Source organism: Pimephales promelas, chromosome 17 (assembly GCF_988280905.1).
Source record: "Pimephales promelas chromosome 17, fPimPro1.hap1.1, whole genome shotgun sequence".
Taxonomy (NCBI): domain Eukaryota; kingdom Metazoa; phylum Chordata; class Actinopteri; order Cypriniformes; family Leuciscidae; genus Pimephales; species Pimephales promelas.
This window is the reverse complement of record NC_142785.1, coordinates 29,798,619-29,816,717: the sequence shown is the minus strand read 5'-3', so window position 1 is coordinate 29,816,717 and position 18,099 is coordinate 29,798,619. Positions and strand designations below refer to the sequence as shown.

At 37.1% G+C, this 18,099-nt stretch overlaps 1 protein-coding gene across 4 annotated transcripts in view; it reads right to left on the bottom strand.

Annotated features, from left to right (window-relative positions):
- The window catches only part of LOC120474747 (cadherin-18), a 218,080-nt gene that overhangs the window by 62,499 nt on the left and 137,482 nt on the right, over window positions 1-18,099 (bottom strand). For all 4 annotated transcript variants that reach the window (XM_039665305.2, XM_089122348.1, XM_039665304.2 and 1 more), the window contains one exon: window positions 4-298. In XM_039665305.2, coding sequence (XP_039521239.2) covers window positions 4-298 — 295 coding nt within the window. The remainder of the gene's footprint in view (window positions 1-3; window positions 299-18,099) is intronic.

Sequence of the window (18,099 nt, the reverse complement as noted above, 5' to 3'; positions counted from 1 at the left end):
CACCTATTTCCGACATCTCAGGCACAGATGTGACGAAGGGTCCGTCTGGGAATTTGGGAGCGTTGTCGTTAATATCCTGAACTTTTATAATAAACTCTGACTCTGGCTCCAAGGGTTTATTTTTGTTGCGGTCGATGGCTTGTGCATGAAGAACATAATGTGATTTTTTTTCCCGGTCCAGACTCTTGGTGGCGTGGATGTCTCCCGTTTCCTCGTTGATGATGAAGATGCTCCCTGCTCCTTCACCACTAAGGATGTACCTGACCGAACCATCGCCTTTGTCTGAATTAGAATGCAGCTGAAATGAGAGACAAACAAACATTGGTGTGTAACTACTGATGTGAATCAATACATTTCAATATATTAAATAATCAGGGCTCATTAAGCACAAAATACTCAAATAGAAAACTTTTTTAGACCTTACACTGTAGTCCAGACTGATCTGCAAAAATCATTTGCCCGAGCAATAATGGTATTGTTTGATGGGGAATTTATAAGTGGTTGCTAGGTAAATACATAGCTTACACAGCTTATAATCATCCCTGCACATTAAACTGCGACAGGAGAAATAATTTAGCATCAAAACATCATACACATCACCTTTAAAGTGACTTGAAAAGGAGGATGTTGGATGATGAATAATGTATTTGCACTTAGCAAACAGAAAAAAAAACAGTCTTGAAAGACGTCAACTGCTGAACTGAAGGATCATCCTCTGAGATGTGAAATATCAGATCATCTAGTGTTGATGTGAGATCTTGCCCTACTGCAATGTCGAGAGAGAGGCACGTCCAATAAGATATTTTTAAACAGGGCCTTAGTTCATGTCTTTCCTTTCTGTTTAGTTCCTGATCCCTTTGATTCTGTTGCTAGTTTGTTGCTATGGTTGCTAATTGATTGTTTGATAATGTTCACCTGTTCTTCATCTAGATTCCTTTGTATCTACTATTTACACCCCCTGTGTATTGATTTTGTCCACAAAGACTAATCTGGAATACCCTTCTTGTCTCTGTGTTAGTGTGTGTGTTGGCAACCACAGACTGTGACAATTTGAGGGTAAAATGTGAACTGGATACATTTTTGAAAGCTTTCGTAAGTTTCATCCATCTAAATGTCAACTGCATTTTCAGGACTTCTTGAAAGTCTTTGCACTTACAATTTCCTCTCTTTGGGGACTGAAAGAATGACCAGCTGTGAAAACAATCCGGTACATGGCTGGGATGATGTCTGTCTGCATGCCCTCAAGATGCACCGAATAATAATAATAATTTAAAAAAAGCCGTAAAAGGCAAAACTGTCATTCCCAAAGCATGGTGAAAAATGACACGAGCGGGTAATGTTTCAGGAAGGCATAATGTGAACCCATGGGATACCTGTGCACTGGTGTCTCGGCTCTGCACACAAGTAGTCTGCTCATTGCATGGTGTCTCAAGGCTCATTGGTTTTGTGATAAGGCAAAACATTGACAGAACACTCAAAGCACTGAAAGCCTTGGTTCTCCTGTGTGTTTTATTGTCACTATCCAATAAATGTTAGATTGTGATCCACTCAAGCTCAGCTTAATGACTCAAGCACAGACTAAAGCAAACAAATATAATCCTCGAGCCATCCAAGCGTTTATAGTCCCCAGGAATTCAACATTGATGCAGTTTACTTTTTTTAATAAACACTACTAATCTTATCGTGCCTCATCAGTGCACATTTGCAGAGATGTATGTATTATGTAAACTAGGAGCCGAATTTTTTAGGCACGGGTATAGCAAACTCGCATTGAGATGTGGATTCATTCTTATATTGAAACATCCACTCTTTCATGATCCAATAAATTCCAGATGGAGAGAACACCTACGCTATTCATCTCACTGATTATCTTGTTTCACTCGGAAATATGTCACATTACCAAGTAAAATAGGTTGGGATTAAAGGATTGTGATGTTCTATATATTCTTGATTTTGGGGTCTGAATAGGTTTACATGCTTAAATGTTCAAATATACATTGTTTTAACACCTCTTTTTGCAGTCTGTCAGTAACGCTCTGTTAAATAACTGTCTCTATGAAGCCCCTCTTTTCCAAAAAGTGGAGTGTGCTCTGATTGGTGGGCTGGACCAGTGTGTTGTGATTGGTCAAACTAAACCAGCCCACACCCCTTTGATGTGTACAATTGTACACTCAAGACTACAATAGAGGGAGTTCAGAAACAGTGCACACTGATATACTTTGTAACTTTGCAGACCTTTTGGCCTCAAACAGCAACATTACATGTTAAAGAAAAAAGCAGAACAGAACCATATCGATATAACCTCAAATGTTTCCAATAAAATACTTCTGAGAGTAAATGATCGTGTGTGTCTTTATTTCCAAAGAACTTTTAAGAGAAACATCTGAGATAAAGAGAAATGTTTGAGCTACCAAATTATCCTCTGGCCTCAATTCTGTAGACTGAAGAAAAGTGGAGTTTAAATGAAGAGAGACATTTCCTTCATTTAATCTGAATACTGTATGTGGCATTTTAAATCAAAGCTCAGCTGGTCTAATGATCGTTCAAGGCATATTCTAAAGCTGTGAGTAGATAACTCAACACAAACTAAACACTTCAAATATGTTAGAGATCACAAACAAGATCTCAGACTTCGATTATGAAGTTATAATCTGATAAGAATGTATTACAAGGATCGCAGTATTGTCCTAGTTTGTGGACATTAGAGAAAAAAAGATATCAGAAACTTCAATCACACCATTCCATGAAGGTCCGTGAAACTCATTCCCTGGGTTATTTGACTGTTTGAGGCCAAGAAATGTGCAAACCGTGGCCGGTAATACAAACGGCGATGCTGAAATTAATTCGTAATTAAAGGAAAGCGGGGCTGATTGCACAGCCGGGTCGTCGGCGAGAGTGAACTGTCCGTTTCTGTCGGTAAACAGAGCACTCAGGCTAGCAGTCAGTAATTAGCTGAACGGTCAGAGCTCACACTTGGGCTAGAACCTCTCCAATCAGAAGACAAGTTAATGAGACTTTATGTTAGAAGCCCATAAACAAAATCACTTGCAGCCACAGTGAATCTGCACCAATTATTTCGCATTATCTTCTCAAAAAAACAACCCACTTTATCTCTGCGCACCTCAATCAGAATAAAAACAAGCAATTTAAGCTTAAAGGGGAAATGAAGCAGTGAATCAAGTTTACATGATTTACAAGATGAATTTTCAATATAATCAACAATTATATAAGAAACATTATAAATGTAAACATTTAGAAGAAAAAAAGAAAAAACGTTGTATCTTTCGCCGCCAGGGCGCCGCCATTGTGCAGTTGACGTCACGGGGTTGGTTGGCTCAAGTTTAACAGGCTCTGGGCATTGAAAATCGCAACATCAAACTGTGTGTGTTTACACCAATGTTTTACCGTAAACGACTAATGTTAGGTACAGTTAATAGACAAAAACACGACGTTTCATGTTATATGTTGACAAACTGCACATAGAAACATTGTTCGCGATGTCTGCCGTCAGATATTCCCGTCTTGTCAACAACATGTAAGTTAGCATGTAAGTTAACGATATTTGTTAAAGGGGAAATGAAACGTCCATATTTTCGCACTGGTAGTGCTAGTAGCTACAGCCTGCATACCAGGAAAAAGTGTCTCCGCTCTGACATCCTTCAGGGAAAGCATCGCCGCTTCCACACGTCTAAACCTGGTAAGTTAGCGTTGCAAACCCGCTCTTCGCCCCAAACCACCACCGGCTGTTCTACATAGCAACGTAACTTAACGTTACATGGTGTTGACGAGACGGGAATATGACGGCAGACATCGCGAACAATGTTTCTATGTGCAGTTTGTCAACATATAACATTAGACGTCGTCTTTTTGTCTAATAACTGTACCTAACATTAGTCATTCGCGGTAAAACACTGGTGTAAACACAGTTTGTTGTCGTGATTTTCAATGCCCAGAGCCTGTTAATCTTGAGCCAACCAACCCTGTGACATCAACTGCACAATGGCGGCGCCCTGGCGGCGAAAGATACAACGTTTTTTTTTCTTTTCTTCTAAATATTTACATTTGTAATGTTTCTTATATAATTGTTGATTATATTGGAAATCCATCTTATAAATCATGTAAACTTCATTCACTGCTTCATTTCCCCTTTAAGCAAGAGTTCTGCTGTACCACCAGAGCTGCTGCTGATGTTCATTTCTCTACCATAAGCGTCTCCAAAGGAGTTTCAGAGAATTTGGCAGTACCACAACCACACCAGCCCAGGACCGGCTCCAGATCTAGCATCTTTACCTCTAATATCGTCTGAGATCAGCCACCCGGACAGCTGCTGCAACAATCGATTTGCATAACCAAAGAATTTCTGCACAAACTGTCAGATACCATCTCAGGGAAGCTCATCTGCATGCTCGTCGTCCTCATCTGGGTCTCGACCTGACTGCAGTTTGTCTTCGTAACCGACTTGAGTGGGCAAATGCTCACATTCGATGGCGTCTGGCACTTTGGAGAGGTCTTCCCTTCACGGATGAATCCCGGTTTTCAGTATACAGGGCAGATGGCACACAGCGTGTATGGCGTCGTGTGGGTGAGCGGTTTGCTGATGGATCGAGTTGCCCATGGTGGCGGTGGGGTTATTATGGCATTGCTCACACCGCAGGTCATGACAAAAACGAGCCATCAGCTTCGGCCTTTCAGGGCGGGTTTTTATTTCTCATCTATAAATATATCTAGAAGTAATTCAAGCTAATACAAAGGGCTAGAAATCAATGAATCCTTTGCTGATACTTATTCGTCATCATGGAAAGCGCTCAATGCAGTTCATGGTTGCATAGCAACGACAGATGCAAGCGCTCGTGAAAAGGAGATCGCGGTTTCCAGATGTTTTAGACGCGATATGTGAACGGCTCCTTACACAGTACACTTCTTCTCTACTGAATCCAAAACATTGCCATATTTCAGAGGTACAGTTCTTTTTAGGCACAGGTTCTTCGCTTTTGTCATTTTCCTCACTTGTCTCTACTAACGACATTAGTTTTTATTTTCCACTCTCTGCTCTGAGCCATTAGGTTCCCCTTTGAGTCCGATCTAGCCAATAGCATAATAGCACCTACTGGGGAGGCGGGTATAAATATAGTAAGGGCCCATTTGATTGGTTGAATTTGGAAAACAACATATGCATGCACGCTAGAGCCAGACCGATTTATCGGCAGGCCGATAGTATCGGCCGATATTAGACATTTTCCAAACTATCGGTATCGGCGATTATAATGGCCGATAAATGAATTTTCGAAAAATAAAATAAAAACGGACGAAACACGCTTCAACCATGTCATGAGTGTTGGTGTTGTATAGTTTGTCCACCAGAGGGCACTCTACACAGTCCCTGTTGGCAACACTCGTGTATAACGCGCCACACATCCAACCTGCTGATCCAGGTTACAGGTAGCTTATAAGGCAATGTAGGGACTAATTATAATTTTATTTATCAGAACTTTAATATATTTTGATGTTCCTCTGTTCTGTGGTGACAATAAAAGAAACAAGTTTCTTTTTAAAATGCATTATCATATTATTTTAGTAAAACTCATAAATAACTACATATAACTAATGTTAGGGAAATCTGTTAATGCTTTGTTGCGCGTTTCTGAAAAAAATAAATAAATATCGGCCGATATATAGCAAATTCGAATTTTAAAACCAACAAATATTTGTATCGGTCTCAGCCTTCAAAATCCTTTATCGGTCGAGCTCTAATGCACGCAACATATAAATGCTTGGAGGTTGGCACATAAAATAAATTTAGTTGTTGCATATACTATTATTGTGATAACGAGTAGTACGTGTATACAGTCGGACAATGAATCATCCACCACTCGGTTAACTTAAACTGGTAGTAACTACTGTATCAACTCTATAGCAGATATTAACACTATTTTTATAAGCACGGTAACAAGATCAGTAGTTTAAAACATTAAATCCATAAGCACATAACACAAAGAACACTTCTCTTTAAATACAGACAAGACTTTATTCATTATTCTAACATGCAACTAATATCTAACACCCACACATTCACATGAGCTGCAGAAAGAAAGAAAATGATGAAATAATGAGTTTTAAGAGAGTGAAACGATGACATCCCAAGTTTCTAGCAATATGCACTTTAAGACCTGACCTAAATGAACCATCAATCATTCATTTAACCCTTACACGGTTTCTTAAACGTGGTTATTAAATTAAAATCAATGAGACAGTTCTGCTAGGATGATATGGGGTTATTTATTGCTTTTGTTATTGTCTTTAGCTGAAAAGGGATTTCTCAGGATCGTTGATTGCTGGAGGCCTTTTCTGGAGTGACATCTTGGGAAGCCAATCACATTCTGGTGTGTTGGCGGATAATTGGAAGCGGAGTCTCTGCAGTTTGAAGTTAAGGTTTGAGACGGGCAAAGACTAGAGTCATGGACAGGAAAAACTTAGAAAACAAGACTTGCAATGGAAATAGAAAGAACTAAATAAAGAGAGAAAAGAAAAATAAGTGAGGCAGTTGGCTTTTTTTCTTCATGATGGTAACTTAGTAGTTCACTTAAAAAAAAAAAAAAAAACTTCTGCTGATAATTTACTCACCCCCATGTCATCCAAGATGTTCATGTCTTTCTTTCTTCAGTCGAAAAGAAATTAAGGTTTTTGATGAAAACATTACAGAATTTTTCTCCATATTATGGACTTCACTGGGAACCAAACGTTCAAATGAGAGTTTCAGTGCAGCTTTAAACGACACCAGACGACGAATAAGGATCTTATCTAGTGAAACGATCGGTCATTTCAAAAATAAATAAAGTTTAAGTTTTATAATTAAAAATGCTCTCCTCAATATCGTCATCAAAATCAACAAATCTTTTTTCGAGTCATTTGGTTCATTCAACAAACAAAATGAACAAATTGACTCAAAAAGAGATTCGTTCATTTTGATGAACAAGTTCGAACAGGAGAGTCATGAATGCGCATCACAGAACAGAGCAAGGTGACCATTTGAGCTTATAAAACTTGAATGAGCGATCGTTTCACTTGATAAGACCCTTATTCATCGCCTGGAATCCTTTAAAGCCCTTTGAACAGTTTGTAGTTTGCACTGAAACTGTCTTTTGGACCTTGATCCGTTTGGTTCCCAATGAAGTCCCTTATATGGAGAAAAATCCTGGAATGTTTTCATCAAAAACCTTAATTTCTTTTCGACTGAAAAAAGAAAGACATGGACATCTTGGATGACATGAATTATCAGCAAAAGTTTTTTTTTTTTTTAAGTGAACTACTTCTTTAAAACCATCCTTAACCCATTTTCATCTGATCAGATCTCATCTAGTCATCTCATCTAATGCTTTGGAGGAGTTCTGACCAATAGGATAGGTTCATACCATAATTCAAGAAATTAAAAATCATTCACGCTGATATCAAACACTCCATGCTTACATTAACTAATAAATACTTATTAAAAAAGGATAACAATGAGTGATTGTCAACATCACAGTAGTCTGATAGTCAAATGTGTGGGTTGCAGACATTATGTAGATGAAATGATGTTTAAAAGTCCGTCTAGCATTGTTTTGTAATGATCTGAAGCAATCGGAAATGGAACGGCAGTGGTTTTAAAGAGGATTTTAAGAGAGAGGTCAGACAGAGGTCTTCAGGAAGAAGGTCTGTTTTGGCTCTCTATGATCTCTCTGAACCAATCAGTCCTTTTAAAATCTGCCAAATATTGACATCCTAAGTGTTTGTTCTCAAGTTAATCTCGTACAAGCGCTCTTTGTTTTGAAGCTGTGGAGGAGTTAGTTAGCTCAGACTGGACGGGTCTCTTATTTATGGTCCTGGGTTGCTGATTTGGGCTCTCCGTGGAGTTCTGCTTCTTAGTCGGATCATCTCTGTCTGATCCGTTCTTACATTAATTTTAAATTAAGATAAAACCCTTCTCACACAAACACATTTACACTGCAAGTGAAATGTTTCCTATTATAAGCATTCCAGTTGGGTGTAATTTACTGCTGCTGTTGCAATAATGGCATTGTGATAATGGGTACAGTTGGGATTACACACACATACAGTACTCCCTGTGACAAATAAAACAGGATTCATTGTGAAATCCCAAACGCTACACCATCAGGACTGCCGAACCCAACCCCATTCCTTTTACACTCCGCCTCTGCTTCCAAATTTGGTCCCAGCTACACAAGGGAACATAAATTTCACTTAACCTGCAGTCAGGCTTCTAATTTGGCCACTGACTTAGCTGGGCACAGGCTAATATATCACACTCTGTCTCTGCACCGGCTCCTCTGACGCTCAGTCAAGCCCTCACTATAATGGCAGGAAATAAAAGTGGCACTGGGTCAATAGAGCCAAGACCAGCCAGCTAAAACACAGGGTGGGCCATCATTTCTGGAGTGATAACAGAGTGCAATGTATTAACTTTATCAATTAAATTTAAGCGGCACACATACAACTGAATCCGCTCAGTAGGCTATATCAAATTCAAATATATCAAGCCAACCAAACATATAAAGCTAAAATATTAAACGGCAAAGCAGATGTGACACTAAGAACATTGTGAGAAGGAACGTTTCCTCCACTTAAACAAGTTCTTTCTGAAGAGAGAAAGGCATATACATAGTGCGAGTTCAGATTAAATCAGCAAAAATACATTTCTCATTACTTATTTTTATTGTTCAAGTTATAAAAAGCGCAAGACTTGCCTTAAAGAATATGTCTGACTCAATAAATTAGCAAATTAAGTTTATTTATCTTTTACTCCATTGGCAAACATTTTTGCTTAGTAAGAAAAATAAAAACTTAATTTAAAACATATTCTCTGAAAGCAAGTAATATAATATATTGCAAGTAAATTAATCTTTAAAGATGCTTAGATCATTTTCCCAGAGAAAATGAGAAAGATTATGATTAATATTTATTTGTCGTGTAATGCCTAAAAGTCTTGTTTTCAATAATGTCCAACTCAAAAAAATGTGCAAATTAAGTGTTTTTTTTTTTACTTGAGAGTTTTTATTCAGTTTTAAATCAACATCATTAAATTGTTAGATTTTTACTAAAAACAATTAACGATATTAGAGTAAGAAAAGAAAAGATATACCCTTTGAAAACAAGTCATTTCATAATTTGCATGTAAACTGATAATGATTGTTAAGCAATTTTCCCAGAAAACAAGAGAAAATGATGATTAAGATTTTTGAAATGTCTAAAAACAAGAAATAGCATTTTTTACAATGACTTATTTCTTTTCACTTTTTACAGCCTTTTTGTGTTGTTCACTTATCAAAGACTTGGTTATTTCTAATGTTATTTCGCCCTCAGGATATCCTTAAAAAAATGACACCTTGAATAAAAAGTCTCACACTTGTACAGCAACATCCATTACCAGGAGAGACTTGTTACCTCTGAATAATGCTCACAGTAACCCTGTAACCTTGGAAACACAGCAAATTAACTTCTTCCACTTTTTATTTTCATCTGGCAGAAGACAGGAACTGATCTTTCTAAAACCTGGGTATTTCATAAGACATTATTCCAGAATTTCTAATATATATATATATATATATATATATATATCACTGACTAGCCTTAAATACACACATATAATTTTGAAAAGTTATTACCAACTTGTAATTATGATTCACTCATCGAATGTTATCGAATATTATGTGGGACAAAATTACACGAAATTGTTGTACAATTTTGAAGCAAAATGAGTAAAGACAGGCTTCATTAAGTGTGAGTCAGGATGGATGGAGTGTGTGATGGAAAAAAAAAAACATCCTCAATGACAGGAAAGAAAGTCTTTCAGATGTGGGAGAGAAAGACAGAATGAAGGAGAGGGAGATGAAGGGAATATGAGGAGGAGCGAAGGAGAATGAGGTCAAAGAGTAAAATAAACTCATCAATCACCACAGAGCTTTATATTCACAATTAGTAAAGTGGACTTGTCTCTGATTAAACTTATCCTCTTTACCTCTGAATAGCTTTTAATCAGTGTGTGGCTGTGTGTGTGTGTGTGTGTGTAGAGTGTCTTTGAATAGTGGTTCAATAATCGCTTAATTTTCTCTAGCCTGCACTTTTCTAATCAGGTGCCTTTGGTCAACACTGCACCAAAGAAAGAAAAGAATGAGTGCAGCCGTAGCCCAGACGAAAAAAATATATTTCTCAGATGTTGCTCTTTTATAGCTCAGCAAACTAACTATTTTCAAATTTTATTTAGCCAAGTACACACTCAAGTACGTCTCAGATGTTTCAGGCAAAAATTTGATCATTATTGAGTGTAGAAATAAAAGAGTAGCCTAATATTAAACAGCCTTTACTTCCTCAACCTGAGTGAGTCAGTAAGTGATTGAGTGAGTGATTGAGTGAGTGAGTGAGTCAGTGAGTGAGTGAGTGAGTGAGTTAGTGAGTGAGTGAGTCAGTGAGTGAGTCAGTGAGTGAGTGAGTTAGTGAGTGAGTGAGTCAGTGAGTGAGTCAGTGAGTGAGTGAGTTAGTGAGTGAGTGAGTGAGTCAGCAAGTGAGTGAGTGTGTCAGTAAGTGAGTGAGTCAGCGAGTGAGTGAGTGATTGAGTGAGTGAGTGAGTGAGTCAGTGAGTGAGTGTGCCAGTGAGTGAGTGAGTGAGTGAGTGAGGGAGTGAGTCAGCGAGTGAGTGAGTGTGTCAGTGAGTGAGTGAGACAGTGAGTGAGTGAGTGAGTGAGTCAGCGAGTGAGTGAGTGATTGAGTGAGTGAGTGAGTCAGTGAGTGAGTGTGCCAGTGAGTGAGTGTGTCAGTGAGTGACTGAGACAGTGAGTGAGTGAGAGAGTGAGTCAGTGAGTGAGTGATTGTGTCAGTGAGTGAGTGAGTGATTAAGAGAGTGAGTCAGTGAGTGAGTGAGTGAGTCAGCGAGTGACTGAGTGAGTGATTGAGTGAGTCAGTGAGTGAGTGAGTGATTAAGAGAGTGAGTCAGTGAGTGAGTGAGTGAGTGAGTGAGTGAGTGAGTGATTGAGTGAGTGAGTGAGTCAGTGAGTGAGTGAGTGAGTGAGTGAGTGATTGAGTGAGTGAGTGAGTCAGTGAGTCAGTGAGTGAGTGTGCCAGTGAGTGAGTGAGACAGTGAGTGAGTTAGTGATTGAGAGAGTGAGTCAGTGAGTGAGTGAGAGAGTGAGTCAGTGAGTGAGTGAGAGAGTGAGTCAGTGAGTGATTGAGAGAGTGAGTCAGTGAGTGAGTGAGTGTGTCAGTGAGTGAGTGAGTGAGTGAGAGAGTGAGTCAGTGAGTGAGTGAGTGAGTCAGCGAGTGAGTGAGTCAGTGAGTGAGTGATTGAGTGAGTGAGTGAGTCAGTGAGTCAGTGAGTGAGTGTGCCAGTGAGTGAGTGAGACAGTGAGTGAGTTAGTGATTGAGAGAGTGAGTCAGTGAGTGAGTGAGAGAGTGAGTCAGTGAGTGAGTGAGAGAGTGAGTCAGTGAGTGATTGAGAGAGTGAGTCAGTGAGTGAGTGAGACAGTGAGTGAGTTAGTGATTGAGAGAGTGAGTCAGTGAGTGAGTGAGAGAGTGAGTCAGTGAGTGAGTGAGAGAGTGAGTCAGTGAGTGATTGAGAGAGTGAGTCAGTGAGTGAGTGAGTGTGTCAGTGAGTGAGTGAGTGAGTGAGAGAGTGAGTCAGTGAGTGAGTGAGTGAGTCAGCGAGTGAGTGAGTCAGTGAGTGAGTCAGTGATTGAGTGAGTGAGTGAGTGATCTCAAACAAACTGTAATGAACATTTCCTTACGTGGCAAGCATTTGTATTTTAGATAAAACTTCATAAGAGAAGGCTAAAGTTTAGCCTTGAACACTAGCTTCTCCATCCTGCGCTACTCAAAGTGGAAACGGTTCCTTGATTCTGCCAAGGGACCATCCGTAACCATATGAATAAAACATTCAAACACCTTTTGTATCAGAATATGTCAAGACCTGTAACGCTGACAGAGCAGAACAGACACACTTGAGGCTGGAGGGGTTTTTGGACACATTATGTTGAAATATACTCAAACCATTTATATAAACCTAGTAAAAACCCTACAGAAAAACAAAAGCATTTGCAGCCTTCTTGAGCTCTCTGCTCGAGTTACCCTGCACTTTTCAATTGTTTTCAATATGCACTTTCTTGTAAGCCAATTTTGCATACAAATGTATTATTAAGGAGTAAGAGTAATATTAAATCATGTTAATATGGGAGATTGCACCATCCACAAGGACACAACAAACACAACTTTAGTGTGAGGCTCTCCAATACTAAAAAGAAACAACTTTATGTAAATGTTTCGCAGCAAGATTTACAATCTGGAGTCAGTTGAGGCTGGACAGAAGTGAGAAGAGTTTTCAAATATGTGGGTTTTCTACTTATTCCTCAGAGTGAACTCATTTTGATGAAAGATCATTGTTAAGGGAAAGCATAAAAAATTGCTGTGTATGACTGCAGATTTGGTCCTTACAGAAAATAAATATTTGAGGATGTAAAATTTGTCTCAGACTGCAAAATCGTTCTAAAATAGTAGCCGTAGGGGCAACTGCAGTTTTCCCAACAATAAATGCAGTTGTCACTCAAAAGGTATGTGGTCAGCATATCTACATAGGTCAGGTTAAAGGAGTCAAAAGTACCAGTATCTGAAAATCAATAAATAATTAAAAACAACAACAACTAAATCAGTCTTTTCACAATATACCAACTGAATTCACATACAAAATGCACACATTTGCATACTATATAAAGATGTAGAGCTCAGAGTTGAGTTACTGCATGACTGACTTACTCTAAACTTCTCTCAAGACACTAATCCAGTTTAACATTTTAGTGCTTACTAAAGAATCACAAGATTAAAAATGCAAGATTATGAGAGGGATTTTTGTTAGTTCAGCTAAAGAGAGGATCACAGGATAGAGTCTCTCTGTCTCCTCTTCCTCTTGGGTAATGTATGGGTGTATACATAGACCTAGCTTAAAGTTTTTCAAGGACCCTTCTGTAAGAAGAGAGGATTCCTGACAGGAGGCAGAACTGCAGTATCCCCTTTCAAGGTCTGACAATATATTACACTGCACCGCACAAAATATTCCATCACCTGCACAAACATTATATATCATACATGTTGCACATGTGTCTTCATGTGGAGCATGAAAAATAACAGTCTCCCAATGTCGGGGATGAACGCACATGGGTGAGTTACTACCTCAGTCAAGGACCTTGTGTTATTAGATGATGCATGCTGTGTTTTATAACTCATGCTTGGTTAAGTTAAAGGAGTTAAAAGTACCTTAATACTTTAAGTAATTTTTTTTTTTGGTTTTGTTTTTCTAAAAAAAAAAAAAAAAAAAAAAATAGAGTTTATTCACAGTATAATGACTAAAGTGGTACCTGGACCTGCAACACCTTAAATTAATAACAAGTGCAACAGTTATCATTTATTTAAATTGTTTTAAATAAATATACTTTATTTTTATATGCATTTATTTACATATTTAAATATTTTATTTATTCAAATAATACATAATTAACATTTAATGTCAATATGAATATTTATATTATTATTTATACAATATATTAATATTCATAATAATTTATAAATTAACATGCACAATATATATATATATATATTATGCATGTTAATTTATAAATTATTATTTATATATATATATATATTATATAATATTATATATAATTATATATATATATATATATATATATATATATATATATATATTATTACGTGTAGCATATACAGTATTCATGATGAAATCTGCTTTTTGCCTCAGATCAGACTTAAAAATATAAGGTAATTTTGAAATAGCACAGATTAAGAAATAGTCACATTGTGAGATATAACGTCATTAATACATGCATTTAATTCACATACATTTGAATAATTAAGTAATTAATATTAACTAAAATTTAATGTCAACATTGAAATTCATATTGATATACATACACATTAATATACATTTTTTTATTACATTAATCAATATACAGCATCCAGAATTAATATATTCATATTTATCAATAATCTATTTAAATTATGTTTTATATCTTTATGGAATCCCTTTTCTGACATAAATTTTAAAAAATGAAAGCAAAATAAACGTAAAAATAGAAACAAAAGCTGCATCTGAAATTGCACACTGTCCTCCTTTATACAGTAGTAGGCGAAAAACAGTATGTGACTAATTAAGAGTAGGCAAAAAGTTGCTGGGTGACCTATTTCCGGCGAGATTTTGAAGTGTGCATACGAAGGACACTTTACTATTCCGTGAGCCAATGTGAGAGTGATTTATGAAAGACAGAAGAGACTCAACTGATGCCGGTAGCAGGTCACATGACAATGACAACATGGCGAATGTAGTACGTCCAGATTACAGTCATACTACACACATTAATATATACACTCACCTAAAAGATTATTAGGAACACCATACTAATGATTCAAAATGATCAGCAAATTTGCAAAGGAATAACTTGTTCAAAATAAGTACCTACTCAAAGAGAGTATGCATTTTCAGATGCAGCGACATAATGAAGTCCATGTTATGAGAAATAGTCACAACGGTGAGATTAAAGTCGTGACTCACAACTAGAAACAGTCACAATTGTGAGATATGAAACAAGATATGGGCTGCAATTCATATTTGATTTCACTGTACCATCGAAAAATGGCGTTGAGAATTATGAAAATGCACTGTTATTTGCATCAACTACAGAAATTATGGTAATCGAGCTGTAATGAGTTGTTTATCCATAGTACATTCATTACGAAATTGCTTCATGGAACGCTGATGAGGTGATCACTCTAATCATATGGTACTTTGACCCCTAAACACTGCGCGAGTCTTTTCGTGAAACAGCTTTTCCAGTCCCTTTTATCCATCTTTGAGGATAAAGATGCAACCAGTGAGCCACTCAACCACTCAATGCAAAAAAATAAAGAGCAGTAGGTCTATCATATCAGTTTGTCATCCCTCACGGGAACCTTTCCTGTTCTATTGCAGGCGTCTGCAAGTTTTAATTAAGCAAAGACTCAAAATAAACACACACACATTCACACACACAAACGAAGGGGCTGAAGGATTAATTGTCTAGAGTCTTTGCCGATCTAATTAAGGGTCATTTCGCATCATGGCCATATTTTACCAGCCCCTGTGATAGAGGCGGTAATTAAATATGAGGGAGTTAGCCGCACTAACGATCTTGGGACCTTGCCTTTTGCATGCGCATGTCAAATTAAATCCCTCATAACAGCTTGCTCTTAATGGCATTTTATCGTTGCGGATTAGCATATTCTGTTGACGCTGTAAACCTTGTTTAATTTTTGTAAACTGTTTGAGCAAGAAGCACAGTGGTGGCCAAAGGGCTTGGGGGTCTCTTAATACAACCTGCCGTAGTCAACTAACCAATCATAGCTCTTCAGAAGCAGTCGTGCGGATATGCTAATACAGAAAGACAAAAAGTAATTATTATTTCATGTAATTAGCAGCCTAATAAAGCTGTATTTTGAAGTAATGCAATTTTAAATCTGCTTAATAGCCATGTAGCACTCCAGTTACAATGTCAGGCCACACTAAAACAAAGTCTAGTACTGTATGTGGCTTTAAAGGGATAGTTCACTTTGAAATTAATTTTTGGTATGTTTTAGCTTATACCTCAAGGGCATCCAAGACGTAGGTGTCTTTGTTTCCGCGGTAGTTTCAATTTTGATATTTTTAGGTCAAACCGTTCTTGTCTGTCAGTCATATAATGGAGGTCTATGGTCACCACCTCAAAGAGCATGCACGGAGAAGTCCAAATTAAACATGATTTAATGATTCGTAAATGTAAGTACACATTGATGGCCTAAGACATGAAACGAGCGTTTTGTGTGAGAAAACGAACAGTATTTACTGTATATCGTTTTTACCTCTTGTGACCATAGCCATGTCCATAGATCTGAGGGCGCAGGCGCTTCGGTCTGCGCAAGCGCCGGAAGTGTTATCTCACACGTGTGTGTCACTCATTGTTTACACAGAGATACCCTTCACTGTGAAGATCTAAACATATTTAGATACAGGAAATCACAATGAAAGACGATTTCGATATATCAACAGACTATGTTGAACGTTGGATCATGCAGACGTGGCTGTGGTTACAAGAGGTAAAAACGATATGAATTCTCTTCGTTTTCGCACACAAACTGCTCGTTCCGTGTCTTAGGCCATCAATGTGTACTTACATTTACGAGTCATTGAGTCATGTTTAATTTGGGCTTCTCTGTGCATGCTCTTTGAGGTGGTGACCATAGACCTCCATCATATGACTGTCAGACAAGAACGGTTTGACCTAAAAACATCAAAATTTAAACAACTGCGGAAACAAAGACATAATGGATGCTCTTGAGGTAAGCTAAAACATACCAAAAATTAATTTCAAAGTGAACTATCCCTTTAAATAAGACCTATTATACTTTTCAAAATTTTTAACTGTTTTAGTGTGTAATGTTGCTGTTTGAGCATGAAAAAAGATCTGCAAAGGTAAGTACAAAGTCACTCCAAAATGAGTTATTCTGTCAGTGTCACAGTTCCTGAATTCCCTGAAACGCCTTGAGTCTTGAGTTTTCTTCCAGGAATATGAGCCTGTCACAATATCCCTCAAGGCATGCGCAAAAAAAGGGGCATGGCATGGATGATTTGTGTTAGTAGTGTGTTGAAACTAGGGCTGTGCGATTAATCGCAATCTGTAAACGCTGTTCCATCTGAAAGCACTGTGAGTTTGAGTCACTTTTAACGTTTATTTGATAAAGCAACACTCGTTTAACATCTTTTCCAGAAGCATTTATGATCTCTTGTCCAACAAAAGGTTCATAAATGCACTGACAAACTGCGCATAAAATTATCGCAGTCTTTGCCAAATCACGTGCGGTTTCATTGCGATTGTGCAGCCATAGTTGAAACTCACATTCATTGCTCAAAGCGCTTGACCAATCACAACACACTGGTCCAGCTAACCAATCAGAGCACATTACTCTTGCAGCAATGTGTGAAAATGTGATTTTGACCATTTGAGAAAACCTTTTCTAGTAGACCACAAAAATCAAGACTTTAAAAAAAGACATGAAAAATATAAAAATATATAGTTTTACTCAGTATAAAAGCTCAGAAATGCACAAATCACTATCTTAAGCATTCAATTTCCCTGTCATGCTTAAAGTTAAAACATGAAGATGTAAATATATAGAGCATTTGTCATCATTTCATTGTCATAAAAATGCATTTTTGTCTCATTTTCTCTCAAAGAGGCAATTTTCCATTGCTGTCTCCAAGCCCTCCTGGGAAGTTTGTACTTATGAGCTCAGAAGTCAAAATTATGCTGAGATTTGCATTCTAATTTTGCTCGGATGGTTTTGGGACTAATTCATGCTTTATATGTATTTTATGCTTCTCATAAATTATTCACAGAAAATGATGGCAAATTATTGTGACATAAACCACTATTTTATATAATCAGTATATTATGTAAAGGTATTTTATGCCATTTTATCACTATTCTTCACCAGCATCAGGTACATAAAAAAAAAAAAAAAAAAAAAAAAAACTGTGTACAAACTAATGCAAATATACAGACAATCAAAAACAACTTTTAATAAATTAATGTAGATTCAATTTGTAAATCTGTAAATTTGCAAATGATAATTCACAAAGTAACGTTTTATTTTAAAGCAACACATTTTTTGCAAATATTTAATTATATTACAATATATCTTTTAGCATTTACAACCAGTAAAGCTGTTTGAAAGTTATTTCAAAATAAAGGTACATGTATTTTATTTTTAGGTATATATATATATATATATATATTTGGGAAAATATATATTTTCCTATATATATATATATATATATATTTTTTTTTTTCGTGGCAGATTTCGAATCCCATACTTCCTGTGATAGCCACGAGCATGAGAATGCTAATGAATATATTTCTCCAGGTATGATACACACGCTCATTTCTAATATATTGGTGTCTTTCCTGACCGCTCACCTCATAAATACAATCATTCCAACATGATTTGAAGGCAGCAAGTAATAATGCCTGTCTCTTTTTT